Source organism: Euprymna scolopes, chromosome 1, assembly GCF_053919585.1.
Source record: "Euprymna scolopes isolate OS-2025 chromosome 1, ASM5391958v1, whole genome shotgun sequence".
NCBI lineage: Eukaryota > Metazoa > Mollusca > Cephalopoda > Sepiida > Sepiolidae > Euprymna > Euprymna scolopes.
Window position 1 is genome coordinate 112,118,179 of NC_136482.1, and position 20,000 is coordinate 112,138,178.

Genomic DNA, 20,000 nt, shown 5'->3' on the forward strand with positions numbered 1-20,000 from the left:
CAACTTTAAAACAGAATTTTATAGCTTATCGTTCTTTTAAAATGTCCTCACTCCAGATTTCATTTTTGAAACTCACCAGCTGTGACAATCAGGCTTTAGTAGGGTGTATGCCAATTGCTATTGTAGATGTTCTTTTGAACTTGAAATCATAAAAATTGATCAGTCATTTCACAAGATGTACAGCAATAGCATACTGAATTTGAAATATAAACTTATTTAAGATATTTCGTATATACATAAATAGCATATACAATAAGGTAATGTTCGGTTATTGTGTAAATTTGAATTAACTTAAAATGTTTTGATTGCACTGTTTGTACGAGAAATAAGCCCAACTTTCGTATTTATTCATTTAGATACATGGAATAACAGTCTGAGTATAAGATTGATTGTATCCGAGATTCGGAAAAAAATTGTCCGGAAATCATTAGTGTTTCCGATAATTAAGACTATTCCTTCGCACACTTATCCAATATACTTACCACGTGTACCTTCTATGTAAAGAAGTGATTTAGCATCAAACTAAAGAAAAAAAGAAGAAAAAGGAAAAAAAAACCAAACAAACAAGAAAATTAGCCCGGAAACCCTAGAACCGTGCGATATTAACACAAAACTAACGATTAACAATTTAGTGAAAGAAAGCCGAGAGTGAATTGCGCAAAGAAACATTAATGGCATCGGTGAGTGCTATCTGCGTTCGTAAATTGAGACAAAACATATTTGGACAATTCTGGACACGCCATGAAGTGATATTTCTGTAATCATTGGATCTTTCGCGATTTCCTTTTTAATATGAGGTGCCCCCTTCCTCTCAGAAATGTCACTCGTGGAATCAATAATAACATGAACAATCTTTTTCCATATTTCCAACTTTATTTGCTGCAAATAAACGTCAGTCTGTGCCTGAATTAGTACATCAAGTTTCAATCAAGAATGTACAGCGGAATTTTTTTTTATCATCGTTCAATGATATGGAGGGACACTTTGGTGAACATCACACCATCAAAAGGACCATAATATTGTACATTCTTATCTTTGGAGTTATCTCGAAGATAATGCCTATCAAAACAATCCACAAACTGTTCTTCAAGTGAAGAGTGCCATTGCAATGTCAAGAGAAGTATGTGTCAGAGTTATTGACAAATTTGTACATCGTATTCGTGTTTGATTATTATTAAACGACTAAAGAAATAAAGTCTGTCGGACATTCATTGCTGAAAATTGTGTTAAATATTCAAGCTGTATACTGAAAAGTAATTTGACAAGAAATAAACACATCTGACTTCGGGGTGTAAGAAACACCATAACCTGACCTATTGTCAAAGATAAATTAATTGGTGGATGTGCTAAAATATCATGTTAATAAAAACAATGTACCTGACATCAGGAACCCACTTAGATGAGAAGAAATAACATAACATGATCGATTGTCAAAAATAAAATAATGCACGAGAATTTCATTTGACAAGAGATAAATGCAGCTGGTATTGGAAAACCGTAGTCAAATAAAAACGCCCTGGGGATGTAGCTACACTGATAATGCCGTCCTATGGGTTGTTTGAAGTGATCACAAATTGTTATATAATAACAACAACCCGAAATTGATACTGGTTGGCGATTTGGGCTCAAGAAGAATCTACTATCAAATTACCGTGCGTGCAGTTTTCCCTTCGCAACGCATAGTTTTACACAGCTACCGACAACAAAGATATATTGTTATATTCTCATATATCATTCTTTTGAAGTACAAAAATAGGTCAAGTTAAGCATAAACTGAAGTTTAGGGTTAGATTTTTTACAAAGCTTGTCACATTTTATTAACTATTCCATCGATGTCATTGTTGGAGGGAGGCACCATCTATTATCTATACACACTTCTTGGTAAAACTGCACTTTAGAGGTGTCTATAAACCACGCAATTTTGCAAGCTAATTTTTCCCTCCAGGCAATTATCTAATCGCACAAAAAGTTAAAATCTTGTTTAGTACAAGTTTTGTTTTTATAAGTTTAGATTTTTAATACACAATTAAAATAGTTACCATTTTTCTCCCCCTTGGAAACCAAGAAAAGATAACTGCAATGCTTCAAGTTTTGTTTTGCGTTTTATCTTTGACGAATTCTCTTTAGCGTTAGGGTTGATGTTTTGAATACAGTTAGAGTGTAACATTTTATGATATTACAATTAAACAGCCGAATAATCTATTACTAAACAGTACACACAAATGGTTAATGTTTTATATATATATATATATATATATATATATATATATATATATATATATATATATATATATATATATATATATATAGGTATAAGGTATAATTACAAATCCATAGAAGAAAATGGAAATTATCTTTTCTTATGTTCAGTAGTTATTTATAGAGAAAAAAAGAATTAAATATCATGTTAGATTAAAACATTTTTAAAGTATTTACATTTGACATTTATCTGGTTTTGCTTTCTATATGAGACAAATTTTTATTTATTCGTATCGGTGAAATTAAAAAAAATCTTTTCATAACTAGATAAACATATCGAACTATTTAATTTAGAACGTCATACCGTTTAGTATTCGAGTAGCGACCAATGAAAAGCATTGGTATTTATGAATAACGCGCGTTGAAAATCTTACATTCACGCCGTCATTTTAAAGGTTCTCTCTCTCTCGTGTTTCGAATAGAAAGTAATCAAACTGAACGTTATCATCTTTCAAATTGAAAGGTTATGTTTCTCAGGCTAGAACGACAACTGGACAAGGCTGTTGTTTTGATGTACTCGATTTATTAATTAATAATTTTCAGCTGAGCTTACATAAGCCGAAATAAAACCATGATAATCACATTTACTTAAAAATATACATCATCACCTGAAACAAGTTTATATGTGACATTAAATCATGTAATTTAAAAACTGTATGGTAAAGTAGTGAAAATAGCGACTCATAAAATGCGAGGTTTAGAGACGCCTCTAAAGTAAATTCCCTCTTCCTTCTTGAGGCGAACTGCACTGGAGTTTGCATGCAAATACAGGCACCAATATACCCTCTTAAACCAGAGCCACATTGAGGCCCTATTTCGTCCACTTTCCGTTATGAACAACATGAGTTTATTTTTTGATTGCCTGTAACACCAGTTCTAGGGAGTGTTTTAATGTTTCAGCACCTTTGTACCATTTAACGAGTGCAAGGAGATCGGACACACACCAAATCTACAATTAAAAAATCTGTATTAAAACACACCGTAGAAAAAAAGTTTGAAAAATAAAAACATATCGTGAGGGCTTATAAAATGATCGGAACGTGCTCACAGTTTGAAAGTGTGTACTTTAAATATAATTTTGATAGAGCTTAAAATTCATCTAAATTAATACACACACATTATATATATATATATATATATATATACACACATATATATACACACATATATCTATATCTATATATCTATCTATATATATATATACACACATATATACACACACACACACACACACACACACACACACACACACACACACATATATATATATATATATATATATATATATATATATATATATATACGAAGTGCTATAAATAAGTTTCCAAATTTTTTTTGTTCGGGCACTTTTATTGATAGTACACCAATGAAACTCTAGTCCTCTACTAAGTAATCTCCTCCGGTTGCAATGCACTTGTTGTACTGTTCCAATAAGTTATGGAAGGCCCTATGGCAGTCATCATCTTGTGTGAGCATGTCAATGACCTTCGTCACAGCCTCTGTCATCTCCTAAAATGTCGCACAACGATAGCCTGCAAGGTTTTCATTGAGCTTAAGGAAAGCCACCGGGAGCACGGTCTGGACTATAGAGAGGGCGAGGAACTGTCTTGATGCCCATTTTACTCGAATAGTCTGTGAAAAACGATGGAGTTGTGGAGTAGTGCATTGTCCTGGTGAAAATACCACTGATCTGATTTGAAGAGTGCTGGTCTCTTTCAACGGAATCTCTTAAAGTGTTTTCACGTCCAGATTTCATTTTTGAAATTCACCGGCTCTAACAATAAAGATTTAGTAAGGTGTATGCCAATTGTTCTTGTAGCTGTTCAAATAAACCTGAAAACATAAAAATGGTAAATCATCTCATAATATTTATAGCAATAATATACTTAATTTTCAAGTGTCTACGATAATTTTTAATGCCTATAAAAAGTCTGTAAACTTATCGAAGACTCCTCGTATATATATATATATATATATATATATATATACATGCATATATATTGTATATATATGTATATAAATGTATATATCTATATATACATATATATATAAATATGCACACATACATACACACACACACACACACACACACACACACACACACACACACACACACACATATATATATATATATATATATATATATATAAATCAAGACTGCAAATTAAATTTTACAAGGAAATTTATAGTTCGGCAGAATGCTCCAAAAATAAATTATAAGAAATCCTTATTTCGCTTAGTTTCAATGAATTCTATTCTTCTATTCAGCGAAAAGAAATATATTAGCAAATTATTAGTATAGTCGAGCTAAGAATTTTTTGGTTATGCCATTAAATGAAACAGCACTTGACTGAAATTTAAGATCTAAGCTTGCGATTTTTGGATATTCTCAGCAACTGTAAAGAGATTTTTATCTTCCTTCAAACTATATTGAATTTCTTTCCCAATCGGATTGTTTTTTCACTCTACAATGTACTTGCGCGTTTGGGCTGACATTGAAATTCTAACTATTTACTTTTCTAAAAAAAGACTTTTTACGCTTCTTGGATTTACCATCGAGTGAGCATTCTGGACCTTCTATATTCGGTTTGTTTTTTTCCCCTTTCGTCACATGTTGCAACCAACATGAAATTTTATTTTTGCATTTTATAACTAATCATCATAAAGTGCTGTTCAATTTAATGCTATTACCAACAAATTGTTAGCTAGGCTATAATAATACTTTGTTAATATCTTTCTTTTCTCAGAAGAGAAAAATAGTATTTTTTAGAAACTCCGCGAAATAAGAGTTTCTTGAAAACTGTTTTGGAGTATTCTGTCGAACAATTTTTTTTATAAATTTTAATTTACAGTCTTGATTTTTTTCCTTATGACAAGCTCTACTCCTTACTGTGTTTGTATTGAGCATTTTTATTTGGTTGGAACTAATATATTAATATATAAATATTACTACCTCCGGTCGGAAATAGTTGGTGCAGAATAAAAACTGTCCACGTTTTAGGTTTTGTCACGCACCATTTCAATGTTTTAGGGGGTAACTGGTAGTACTTTAGAGCGTGCTTAATTGAAAAAGAACAGTTTTCGTTCTAAAAGTCATTTAGAGTTTAATCTATGCACATTACTTTGTTGACTGTTATATAATCTATTTTTAAAAATACCCGCAGTGGCTATATACATATGGAAAATGTAGTTGATGCCAATGTGGAAGGTAAAAACAGAAGTGATAAGAGAGAATTGACAAATTCAAGACAAACAGCAGTTCTGCAAGCGTTGCTACAAAGGTCTAAAGGGCGCATCCTAGAACGAGGTGCAATCAAAGATGTTGCCACAAAATTCGGTATAGGAAGAAATACTGTAGGAAGAATTTGGTCACGATCACTAGACAGTTTGTCCGATATATCGGTGACAATGGGTTCTTTGAGCCGTAAGTTTCTCTGTGGCCGAAAAAGAAGGACTATAGTTCACAGTTGGCAAAAATAAACACCATTCCCTTGAGAATAAGAACCACTTCGAGGTCTACTGCTCAAGCATGTGGAATACCTAAGACAACGTTGATTGCAAGAATGAAAGATGGCGAAATTCGGGCACATTCAAATGCTGTAAAACCGCTTCTCACGATAGAAAATATGAAATGTTGCGTTGATTTTTGCTGTTCGTAGTTGGATTTAAATCGAGGAACTTTTAGAGAAATGTTTGATGTCATACATATTGATGAGAAATGGTTTTACATGACGCAAAATGCAAGGAAATTTTATTTAGGCAAAGACGAACATGACCCTTTAAGAACCACTAAAAGCAAGCGTTTCATTACAAAGGTAATGTTTCTTGCTGCCGTGGCTCTACCCCATTGGGATCCACATCGCAAATGTTACTTTGACGGGAAGATTGGAATTTGGCCATTTGTCAAAGAAGAGGCGGCTAAACGTAACAGCAGAAACAGGCCTGCTGGAAAAATGGTAACTAAAGTCATGAATACAATCACGAAAATGCAGATTCGTGAATTCCTTGTTGAAAAGGTCCTTGTTTCCACACGGAACAAATGGCCAAGTGGATCCATTGCACATGGAATCATAATTCAACAAGACAATGCTAAGCCACACGTACATCCAACGGACCCGGTGTTCAAACAAGAATCGGAGAGATTAGGACTGAACATTGAACTGGTTAACCAGCCTGCAAACAGTCTGGATCTGAATGTGCTTGACCTAGGTTACTTCAATACAATCACATCCATTCAACACCAAAAGGCTCCAAAGAACATTGATGAATTAATTGAAGCAGTTGAAACAGCTTTCAAGAATTAGAAAAATCAAAGTTGAACAACATTTTCCTGACATTGCAGGAGACAATGGAACAAATAATTTTGGCTGATGGTGGCAACAATTACAGGCTTCAGCATATGTCAAAAGCATAGCTAGAAGGAAAAGGAAAACTTCCCACTTCAATTTTGATATCAGAAGAATTGAAAATTAAATTAACACAATTGAATAAATAGTTCGATGTTTTAGCTTTTTGCATCATTTTTTGCATATTTATTTAATCATACATTGTAAGAATGTACGTACAATCAATTGTCAATTTAATTAAGTATAATTATTTGGTTAACCTGTATTTCCTTTCAAAAGTACTGCCTTATAAACTTGAAACTTGTATGCACCAAGTATTTCCGACAAACTGAAAACTTTTGTGCACCAACTATTTCCGACCGGAGGTAGCAATATTTATATTAGTTTTAAGTTTACACTTGCTTTTGTCGGGTAAAATTTTCATTCCTATTGCCTCGATATATATATATATATATATATATATATATATATATATATATATATATACATACAAACATACATATATATATATAAATATATTTACATATACATGTTCAAAAACATCTTAAATAAATTAAAAAAGCATATGTCTTTGTCTTTCTGTATACACGTAATGCATTTGGTTTTATCTGTCGACGTGATAAAATATAATATACAAAATTGTAAGGGGTGTGTTTTTAGAAGCAGCAAACTTTAATTTATAATATAAATCTCACCTGTCTGTTTAAAGGTATGTATGTATGTATGTCTGCCTAAAACTTTCGACAAAAGGGACGGATTTTCACGAGATCGGTATCGTTTTGAAGCTCGACCCTTCCAACCACAAATATCGAAAAATTCGCTAAAAACTTTAATTCCTTCACCCTCAATTCAGCACTTTTCTACAGGGAGGGGTCGCTTTTTTTCGCCGATATTTTCAGGAGTCATCGCCTCTCTTCTATTGACTAGCCTTAATTTAAACCTACGTCACTTCCGGTTTGGCGTTGGGCGCAACAGCAAAGTCGTCACGGTTTTTGTCACTTCCTTTTTCTCCTTCGCGGTACGGGTTCGAGCCTGCCTTCCTACTACCACTTTTTTTAATGCTCAACACACACACCTTCAAACATCCGGTCAACACCGCCACCCAGGCTAGTTTAAAATAAATTACAAAAAGTATTTGTATTATATAAATATGTAGTTTATTCCAAAGATTTATTTTTGGCATTCATAATCTATACTCAAATATTTTTTTTTGTCTATTGATATTTATATAAAAAAAAAAAAATTTTTTTCTATTTATTTAAAAAGAAAATACAACTGTGTAACAAATGGGTCGAGGAATTGCATTCATCTGCAAAAAGATTTAGTTAATTTTCATATTCGTTTAAGCATTAATTTTAATTAATTCCCAATTAGTTTTTTGCGGCTTTCTAATGGGATTATCATCTTCAGTTAACGATGACGTGTAATTATATTCATGCAGATATTCTACATGCTTTACACTTGCATAATATTTGCGTAAAAAGGTTATAGTAAACAAAACTCTTTCTATATACATATATATTTATGTGTGTGTATATATATTTGTTTAAAAATTTTGCCTACCAAACTCCTATGTCAGTTTTTTGGGTAAAAACATGAAAATTCATATATAGGTTATTCGAACTCATGCGAAATTTTATATTTGAGTTTAAGACGGGAAAATCGGTTTAAAATGTGAAAATTAACAAAAAAAAAAAAAAAAAAAAAATGGAATTTTCCAGCTGAAGATCGAATGACGGCATTACAAATATGCGTACGTAACGTAATAGCTATTGTTTCATGTTTTAATTTTTAGCCTTTCAGCAAACATGTCTTCATAGCCCAGGCATTTACGTCAAAGGAAAAAATAAATCGTAAGTTCAACGTTTCTCGGTAATAACGCACCAGCCATTTAAAAAACAAAACAAAAAACTTTTAAATCATTACAATATATTGGGTCCAATATAATCTCTACAATTATAAAAATGTAACTTGTGTGTATGCGTGTCAGTTTGTTCCTTACAACGACTGAGCAGATTTTCTTTAAAATTTACAGAACTTTAGTATATAAGTCTGGAAGTGATCTTAGCTAAGTTTTGTCTCAGATGCCCTCCTCAGATGATTACCGGTAATCGAAGCCGTTATCTTTATTTATCTATCATCGGTAAAAAATTGTTTTCATGTTGTCGCTTAGCAACAATGACAGAATAACGAGCCATAAAATTCTGTTGTGGGTAAGTTGATAGCGTGTGTTATTTATTTATTTTTTTTCGCATGACGTGGTCTGACCATTAACTGCAAAGAATTTTATAAGACTTGAAAATTTATGTGTTTTTTCTTTTTTTCTGCGTGACGTGGTCTGTAGGTTCAAACTCCGCACGTAAATTTCTTAATATTTTTTTTTCGTTAACTGGAATAATTTTATAAAAGAAACAGTAAGTTCTTTAGAGTGCAATGTAGAATAACATATATTTTGGACTAAGTTACTGCATGGAGGTATGTGAAGCTTCCTCCTGGGCGATTTCGCGGATTTCGATGACAATAAAAATATTGGAGTGTAAAATATTCGTTGATCATCATTCAATCCCGAGCAACGCCGGATCTCCCTACTAGTATAATAATAAGTACGAAATCTCCATGATTTTACGAACGAGCAATGTTTGGCGGCCTGCTAGTTAAAATATAATTTCGAGTATACGGCCCCCGCGGTTCGCGCGTATATGGCGTAATCTAGAGGTCTAATTTTCACAACTCTACACATTAAATTAGCCTGTAACGCGTAGAATATTTTCTTTTAAGTGGTCCATTGTGTCTGATTTATCAGCGTAGACAGGGGAGTCTTCATAAAGAAAATAATGTAATGGGGTTTAATCGCATGAACGAGGATGCCAGTTGACAGGTGCATTTCGTGAAATTATTCGTTTCTCTCAGTAAATTGATCGTATCACACGCTGTGTGGCATGTGGCCTCGTCCTGCTGAAACTATATGATGAATGCCAAACCAAACTGAACTACAAATAAACTACAGTAGCCAAATCTGCAAGTAAAGGAAAAAAAAATTGTCAATTAAAAGTTCGCCGCTTCTAAAAACACCCTATATATATATATATATATATATATATATATATATATATATATATATATATATATATATATATATATATATATATATAGAGAGAGAGAGAGAGAGAGAGAGAGAGAGAATAAATGACAAAAAGTTATATTCCAAAATTCATGATGTTGACCATCCTATAATTTATTCCTTCAATTCAGTTGACTTATACAATTCTTGACAGTATCTGTCTCGTAGCGCAAAATCAATCACTTAATTATTATATCAATCAGTGAATCTATTGTGCCCTTAACTCATCAGAAGAAATAGCAACGATCAATTCGTCAAAAGGAATTGAAACGTGATTTGACATGGTAAAAATCCGAAAATTGGAAGAGAAGCTGCAGTTACTTTTATATTTTTCCATTGTGCCATATTGAATTTTTATCAAACAAAGTCATTAAACCCAACAGTTCGTACTAACAATTTTAATTAATTTATGAATCTTCTACCAAAATATTCTATTAATTAATTAGTAAATTTATTAATTCTAAGTTTTGTATGCATACTTGTGAAGATAATATCAAAATGTTAATTAAATATTTTATATAAATATAATTAGCTAATGAAAATAAACAAAATAAATAAAACTTTATAACCTTGTTATATAGACCTAATAAATTTAGATAATGGTAGCATATAGGATGACAAAATATATCTAAATTAATATTTAATATGAACAATGAAGGTAATTATGTTAATATATTGCACATAATATATTATTTTAATGCGGAGTGAAAAAAAGAGAGTACATCTATATTATATAATTAGGAGCGGAGGATGAATTAAATATTAAATTAGTATAGAGGATAGAAATGGACCATGATATTATTACTTAGTGTAATAGTAATGTTTATAGATGGTAAAGTTGAGTTTGTTAGTAAGGTAATTTATGGACGAGGAAAATCTTTTTTTTAATTTGTTTTTAAATAAAATAACCAACTAAATAAATAAATGGTAATAATCATAATATGAAAATTGTATTTATAGTAATCAGACTCCAAATATTCATCTAAAATAAAATGTATATGATGCAACAAGTGATTATTAATTGATTGATAAGTGGTTTCAATTGTATAAGCCATTTTGGTAGAAGGTTCATAAATTAATCAAAATTTAATTGTTAGAATGAATTTAAAATTCAATTTTATAGTTATAATGATATATCTATTGTAAATCTACTAAGATAAACTATAGATTTTTAATATATATATATATATACTCATTAAATTAACGTTTATAAATTAATTTCGGAATTATTAGTTAAATTTGATTAAAAAATTTAATGCATAAATAAATAAATAAAAAATAAAATAAAAAATAAGATTTAATTAAGGTACATAGGAGAGGGGGTTTAAAGTATAAGGAAAACCTGGGTTGGATAGGGTCTATAATTTTTAGGTCTAAACAATATTTATAAATTATTAACATGAATTAAAATTAAAATTAGTTTTAACTTGAATATACATTTATTTAATTATAATTAAAATAACAAGTTATTAGAGGTAGAAACTCTGAAACATACTTATTAGAGAATTAAGATATACACAATGACAAAAATTATGCTTAAATTAGTAACAAGTTCGTAAAATGTTTATTAAAACTAAATTGTCGTATGTAGAATTCAGTTAAGTTTGTGAAATGTAAAAATTAAAAATATTACTTTCAATATAAATAATAATGATGGTGCTGATATTGATAATAATATGAATAAATATATAAATAAATGAATAAAAATTAAAGTAAATGGAAGTAACTAATTAATTTACAATTCAACATTAGCGGATATGAAATATAAGTTAATAATTTATCATTATAGATTGAAATAATCTGTAATACTAACATTTTGTATTGGAAAATTAGTGAATTAATTTATAATATAAATCGATTTAATTTTTTAAAAATAATATTGAGGGAAAGACATTAAAACTATATTAAAATTAAAAATTAATTATTAGTTGAATTTGGAAGTCTATTTTTGTGAAAAGAAAAATTAATAAATATAAGTTAATTTCGTTTGATTTGTTCCAAGGGGAGTAACTCTGCCTTACTTTATTAAGTTAATTTAATTATTGACGATTACGATATAAAATTATTTTTAAACTTAACAAAACCTAAGTATAGTTTTTGAATTGTATGGGGTTAAAAATATAATTGTAAGGATTGATGAGTTTGATTGTAATAGCTAATAGATTTGAATTATGTACGGTCTTCAATTCGGATAAATTGTTTAGTTATGATAACGAACTGAAATGATCAATCGTTTTTTTTTTTTTTAGCTTAGTTTAGTTTCGTATATACAAACATGTATAATAGCTTATAATTTGTTGATATTATTTTCACAAGTATGTATACAAAACTTAGAATTAATAAATTTACTAATTATTAAATAGACCATTTTGGTAGAAGGTTCATAAATTAATCAAAATTGTTAGTACGAATAGTAGGGTTTAATGACTTTGTTTGATAAAAATTCAATATGGCATAATGGAAAAATATAAAAGTAACTGCAGCTTCTCTTCCAATTTTCGGATTTTTACCATGTCAAATCACATTTCAATTCCTTTCCTATTTCTTCTGATGTGTTAAGGGCACAATAGATTCACTGATTGATATAATAATTAAGTGATTGATTTTGCGCTACGAAACAGATACTGTCAAGAATTGTATAAACTGAATTAAAGGAATAAATTATAAGATGGTCAACATCATGAATTTTGGAATATAAACTTTTATCATTCATTCATTATATTGCTCTGTAATTACATTCAGCTTCTTATATAAGGATTGGTATATAATAAGAAAATATATTTCTACAGAAATATATATATATATATGAATATATATATATATATATATGTCACAATCTTATATCTTCACGCTGCTATTATTATTATTATTATTATTATTATTATTAATGTTGTTGTTGATTGATTGATTAATTAATTAATATGTTATCCCACCGTTTTATTTGGTTTTCCACCGTGATGGAGTATTGATCTTTTGCATTGATTAGAGTTTAGTACAAAACTTTCATAGCGTGAGTTGCACGTTATCGACATCATTAAAAAAAATAATAATAAAAAATTATCGCCCATTTATTTAATTCGGGTCGTCCAGGTGTGCCTAGTTTGATTTAGAAAACCATTCTTTAATTCGAACTTACCGTGTTAATCCACATTTATTGCTAACGGCTGTATAGAAGATCTTGTTTTTCGTTGCACTGGAGTCGTATTTTTTCTTCAACATGTACGAAGGATTTCGTGCACTCGTCTTTGCAAACTCCCTAGATTTATGGAGGAAAAGATCAGTTTTGTAAAGTTTTCTATGTTCACTTTTGCCAGCGCTTTCCGAACAATCGCACTTGTCAATTGTGACAAGAGTTATTGGCGCAACTTCGCAACTGCTTTTCGCGCCGTTTTTTGATGCATATCGAAATCGCGCGCAACACAACGCATTCCTTTGTTCCTTTACTGTGGCTCATTTACAATTATCAGATGACGTGCCAGTTCTAGCCAGAGCTATTTCTGAGGTTTATGGTTCGATTCCTGTATTCACCCGTTTGGTTTGACTGATTATTCTTGTTCGTAATTTAAAAAAATTCCTTGGTTGTCGTGTCAATAGTGGCAGCAGGGACACTAATGGGAGGTGCTAGGGGTTCCCAAGCATCTGCATCTTTTACTCCTGTTCTAAAAGTGCCCTTTTTATAGGAATGTATTATAGGTCTGTTTCCCACTTTACTATAGTTTTACCGGGGTTTTTTTCACTTGAGCACCTGCCCTGAAAAAGTTCTATATATCACTGGCTGACAGTCATATCTTAGTGAGAAACGCGTTTATTTGGATTATTGAATTACTGTTCGCATTCTCATAATATTTTGGTCGACGCAACCTCCGACATTCTTCAGATGTATCTTGTTGAACTCGGGAATATTTCTGTCGAATCTGCATAGAATTTCGAACGGACCCCTTTATTTAATCCACTGGGCTAACACCTTCTCGTTCCGTCAGTCATGATCAAGTAGAAATCTTAGATAATTTAAAATTGTATTCTAAGCATCGCCCACATTGAAGGTTGAACCTTCAACCTCCAGAAGAGTGTCACTTAGATCTGAATTTTACTTATTACTTTATTTGATATACTATGGGTCCCTACATGGGTTAAATAAAGGGTTCTATTCAAAATTTTGTGCAGATTTTCGGCTTATGTAGAAAGATTCCAAGTTCAACAAGGTACACTCGAAGAAGCTTGGAAGTTACATCTTCCGAAACGTTGCGAGAATAACATTGAAGAATAATTCCAAAAATATAAATGACTGATCCTTATCTCCAAATTTCAGAAGCATTTGCATATGGCTGAATATTTGAATTCCTGATGTTGAATACAGAACAATTGATAGCACAGGAAAAAGGTTTTGGCGTTATGTCTCTTCATGCGTTTCTTGTTCTGTTGATTATTTCGGTTTTCCTAAAGACATCACTTGGTCACAGAGCTTCCACCTGATGGAGCATTGAACAAAATATTATTCCAACCGTTTTGTTACAAGAAGGAGATTTAAAGAAAAGAGTACACAAAAGGAGCTATATAACATAGGTGGAAGAAAAGACGAGGGAAGAAAAAGGAGTACGAGGAAATAAAAAAAAATAGGAAATGGAATAAAAGATAGAATGCGGAAAATAAAAAGGAAAAGAAAAGAAAACTGAAATAGACGAAAAAGAGCTAAATGGAGATGAAGAACAAAATAAAGTATGACAAGAAGTAGGCTATAATATGATATTTAAGAGTATAAAAAGAAATAAGAAAAAAAAATTATAGGAAAGTGGCTAAACCTAGACTATGACAGGAAGAAACACAGAAGTAAGGGCGCTTTAAAAAAGAAGGAAATACAAGAAGTATGAACCACTAAGGAAGAGGAGCCTACTTAGTTATAGACGAAAACCTTTCTAGAACTGGAGACTCAAACAAAATATCCGGTTTGCAAATCTACAATTGCCAAAAGAATAAACCAGACTTCGCCTGTTGCCCGGCTTGCACCTCTTGTTTGTATGTTAAGAATGCACAGGGTGGCCATCACAAAAATCTTCAGAGACTCCTAGTGCCTGGTCGTGTTGTTTGAATACCGATCTATGCCATAGCTTATTCTTTATCTGGAAAAATATGAACATATTTGTTTGTCGCTCAGTTTCATGAGTAGTCCGAGACACTCTTATTTTGAGAACAGGTTTGACAGCTTCTCTGGCCACTGTGTCCAACAAGTAGTACAAAAGCCTGTTCTATTACCATATGATATGTTGATACGGCATTATATGTTGATACGGCATTATATGTTGATACGGCATTATATGTTGATACGGCATTATATGTTGATACGGCATTATATGTTGATACGGCATTATATGTTGATACGGCTGCTCTATCAACAGCTATTTACATATAATACATATATGTATAATATTGAGGTAACTGTAATGCTGGGTTTCACATGAAAGTGACCTTGGTCTTATTTCATTTCAAACACCACAACTCCATAAATTGAGATTCAGCTGAGTCAACTTGTGTGCACTTCCTTTTCCTTTTTTGACATCCAACAAACACCAACATTCCAAGCATTCCTTCATGATATATCAATTAAAAAGGCACGATGTGGGTAGAAATTATGATTTCCACACTCGGTTGTGTCACATGCTAATCCAATATGAATACGGGGAAGATTGCCTTTGTATTCCAATTCCCTTACCTGCAGCAAGTCGTAACTTTTGACGCATTTTCATGTATATATATATGTACTCTTTTTATGTATATACTTAATGAGCGTAAAAATTGCATATATATATATATATATATATATATATATATATATATATTACAGCTTATAAATAAAAAAGTAGGAAATACTTGCACCATATATTTATTTATTTATATGTACAAGCATTAAAAGCGCAATTAATATATGCATTAGCGATTAGCGAATTATATATTTAAAACCAACATTACTTGTTAATTTTTTTTTTTTACTTTTTTATATATTAGCTTTGTTGCTGCAAAATATAGCATTTTATTTTGGAATTAGGTATGAAGCAATTTTAAATGCCAGCAATATGTTAAGGAGCACGCAATTAGCTAATTGTTTGCGCACCTCACGCGACCAAGCGAATAAAAATCAACAAGTAATAGTTAAAACAAACAGCAACAAAAAAAAGAATCCACCCATTTTCAAAGACAAAGACTATTTCGTAACCAGGAGGCAACAGACTTTTCCAAGACGTGAACGAATGACCCGCATATATTAAGACCCACTAATACAATTTGTTCCCAAGGTTGAATACCTTCCAATGTGTTCGCGTTCCTCTCCTCAAGACAAAAGACGATGCATATATACATACATCCACACGCACACACATATATACATGCATATATATGCACACACGCATATATATATATATATATATATATATATATATATATATATATATATATATATATATATATATATATATATATATATATATCGTACGCCTTTTCTTTTGGTCGCTTATGAAAAAAAAATGTAGGCATTCGCCTGTAACTAAAATGATTAAAAAAATCAATGATTAAAAAGTAAACGAACCTGTTTTTGGTCACAAATATCGGAGAAACCAATGCCAACAACAGAATCTTCGGATTCATACAATATGATGATGTTTGTAATAAAATGTCAGATCAAATTAAGAAGAGCAGCATGGTATTAGATGAATTCCAAAATAATGGTAAAAGAGAAATTAGCACGCATTTATGGGAACTATCGGTGACAGATTTAACAGAACCTTACAATTCAGATATTGATGCGACTGCTGTTGTTGACCATCACCGTTCATTCATTTCGAATGAATCAAACGATTATTGTTTACATTTATTTCTCTGATATCTAAAAAGACATTGGTTACTCATGGAAGGCATGACATACAACTAATAAACACAAGCATGTGGCAAGCGAAAAAAAAAATCGTAAGTTTTCAGATTATATGCAAAATACATTTATTCACGCCTGGGAGGATGAAAATGTTTTTACATCGCTGGTTACAGAACTAGTTGAGATTTTAAAGAACCAAATTAACAAAGGCAACAAAAAGAAGAAATGAAAAACATATACGATAAATTAATATAACATACACGTTTTCTTTATCCGATGGTAGATTGCCAACATCTTCTTTGTTCACGCTTTTTTTATCATATTCTAACGATATTTCTGCAACGCTGCTCATCTCAATGGCCAGATGATCATTTGTTCCTGCAAATAATCAAAGAAAGTGTTATACAAGATGTTTAATTCTTTGAAGGTGATGACAATGCAATTTTAGTTGAAGATACCGTTTGAGAAAGGAAAACACGTTGCAATAGTGATTATCTAAAACGACAACTTGAATAATTCAATAATTTTTAAATAAATATTTTGAGCTCTGTAAAAGTCCCGTAAAAGGTGAATTTGGGGCGCTAAAACTTACATTAACTTACATAAACGAAAAATAGTCTGAAATCTACGGTCTATTCTTTCTTCTATTATTAATTATGACACGTTTTTAAGAAGAAAATTTTTACTTTTAAAATTTTATTTATTTATAATCAATTAGACTAAAGTTTTAATTTTAATCATCCACTCTATAATAAAGATCAACGTGTTTTAAATCTACTTTACTAAAGTAAAGTTGTTTTATTCTCCGTCCAGCCACACATCATATAATTATATATATAAAAAGGCACCATACATAATTCAAATACGGTCATGATTCCTGCCAGTAACTCATGCATGTTTTAGGAAACTAACAGTCGGTTTCATTCGTCCTAGTAATTTCTTGCATTGATTCCGGCCAAAATGATTCTCTTAAACAATTCATAATCAGAGGAGATAGAAGTATATAGCACTCACTAAATATCTAACACTAACTCATCATTTACCAGAAAATCTACTTCGTCGGATCCAATTCTAGAAAAAGACCTTCATTGTCCCGTTTAATCACTCCGTAATATATTTCACTATTTTTCGAATTTCCCAGTTAAATAATCACGGCCTCCTACTGCAACGAGTCTAATTTTACAGGTAATTCAATTAGTTGTTAAATATCATTTTTTAAAACCGATTTATAATTGCTAAACATTTTACCAAACTATTTGTAAAAATCAAATATGGCGTCTGTCCATATTCCCTTCGATAAACACGTCAAAATAAAATATCATACGTTCAATTTAGTAACACTAATTACTATTTGCATATAATTTTACATAATTGTAGCAGATAGATATATCGAACGTAACATCAACTTTGTAACGTGTTGGCCGTAACATACGAAACAGCAATATGCGTCCATATTCACATCGTATCGAAAACAGTCCGTTATTTTCAGTCCATTTTTCTTAAATCGTACTTCTATGAAAACAGACTACGACCCCAGTCAATGTAAACTATTCACATTAGCGTTTCTGTTATTATTATCATTAGCAGTAATAATAATATTTCATAGTTCAACGATGGTATATGGAATTTATTCAGTTAATCGTTTACCTGGACAACAACACCACTGTCACATATTAAAAAGCAAAAATCCGATCTGCTCAAGTTTCGTTAATTTTTTTCTGGTTTTCTTTTTTGTTTTCATGAAGTTGCAGTTTTCTTTCAATTAAATTAATCGACTCTTTTTCTTTCACTACTTACGGGGTGGAGTGGGGATACTTCCTTATTTTACTTTCTTCCCCGCGTTTCCGGTATCACTTTTTCTACTATTGTAAATCATTAAGTCCGAGACAACGGCAGCTGTATATAAATAAATATGCATCCGTACTGTCACGTAAAAGTTAGCGAACCGAACGAAATCACTGTAAGTAATGAGGAGAAACGAGGAAGCGAATAGCAAGCCAGACATCCTCAGCCGCTTGGAATGAATTCGGGACGAAATTAAAACAACAACATTTGTTTTTCTTTAGGCCACAAGAAATGATAATTTATATTAGAAAAAAAATTAAATTACGGATTTCATATAAAGAATAATGAAAACACTGGCGAAGCATTACCTTTTCTATCAATTTTAACAAAGAGTGTACATAACTATCTATACATAACACACACACACTATATATATATATATATATATATATATATATATATATATATATATATATGGCATATTTCATTAAATAAAATAGACGTTTTTTGTCTATTAATTCTATTTTCGATCCTTTCCAACTTTCGAATTCCGAATTCACTTTTGGCGGGAACTAGTTGATGTAATCAACATATTTATTATGTCTAATCCTTCAGGATTCATCCTCAAGGATAAATTAATCTGACTGGTTTTAAACAATTTATAAAGTTTTTTTCTGCATTATTAATCCTTTTTTTTCTATTGGTTAAAATTAATTGCATCCTGAAATGTTTGCAAAGCTATTAAAATAACTAACTCTAATAACACTTCAGGATTTTATTAGTATCTAAAGTTTATTTTATTAATGGTTGTTTTTTTTTCAGATTTTATAAGTAATACTTCTAGTATTTCAAGTTTCCGTTTATTATTGGTTTGTTCAAGTATATATCTGTTGTCCACTGAAATTTTTCTAAATTGGGACAGCCTGACGAACCATCTTTCCTATCCTTTGTCCTAATTTAGAAAAATTAATAATGCTAGAGTAATATCTGAAATAAAAACACTCAGTAACATTATACAATCTGCCAACCGAAACCAGAAAAATTGGTTGCCGCGTTGAGAATATAACATAGAAACTAAAAAAAAAAGACAAAACTGTTGTTTTTAACGCTTAAATATACACACATATTTATACAGAAATATACACATACATATACATACATATAGATGTACATAGGCATAAGGATACATATCTCTCTCTATATTATACATACGAAAATGTAAACTTGACTTACTTTTGTTCTGCTCTTTAGTATTTTTCAGTTGTTCAAGAATCGCCTCTGCAATCGGCATCATCATAGCTGTTGTTGCTGTATTGCTGATCCACATTGATAGAAACCACGTGTTCAGCATCAAACCAAGCATTAACCTTTTTCATATCAGGATTTATAAGACCAAAACAAGTGAATTAAAACGTTTACTCGACAACAATCATTTAAAAAATGGGTTAAACTAAAATAAATGTGAAATATCAACAAGTGTTTAATAAACATATATTTGCCAAATTTATAGAAATACTTGATTTTTATCCGTTCGTTTTTATTCGGACAATATTTAACCTTAACACCTATTAGACAGCTATAAGCAAGTCTTGTGACTTCCGGTTTCTGTTGTCCATTAATTGAGTCATTA

General features: G+C 31.0%; 1 protein-coding gene across 3 annotated transcripts in view; it reads right to left on the reverse strand.

The window, feature by feature from the left end:
- The window catches only part of LOC145266299 (solute carrier family 13 member 2-like), a 200,485-nt gene that overhangs the window by 76,045 nt on the left and 104,440 nt on the right, over positions 1–20,000 (reverse strand). For all 3 annotated transcript variants that reach the window (XM_080121973.1, XM_080121888.1, XM_080122048.1), the window contains 2 exons: positions 19,604–19,737; positions 16,846–16,963 (listed from right to left, as the gene is read on the reverse strand). In XM_080121973.1, the coding sequence (XP_079978099.1) occupies positions 16,846–16,963; positions 19,604–19,737 (252 nt within the window). The remainder of the gene's footprint in view (positions 1–16,845; positions 16,964–19,603; positions 19,738–20,000) is intronic.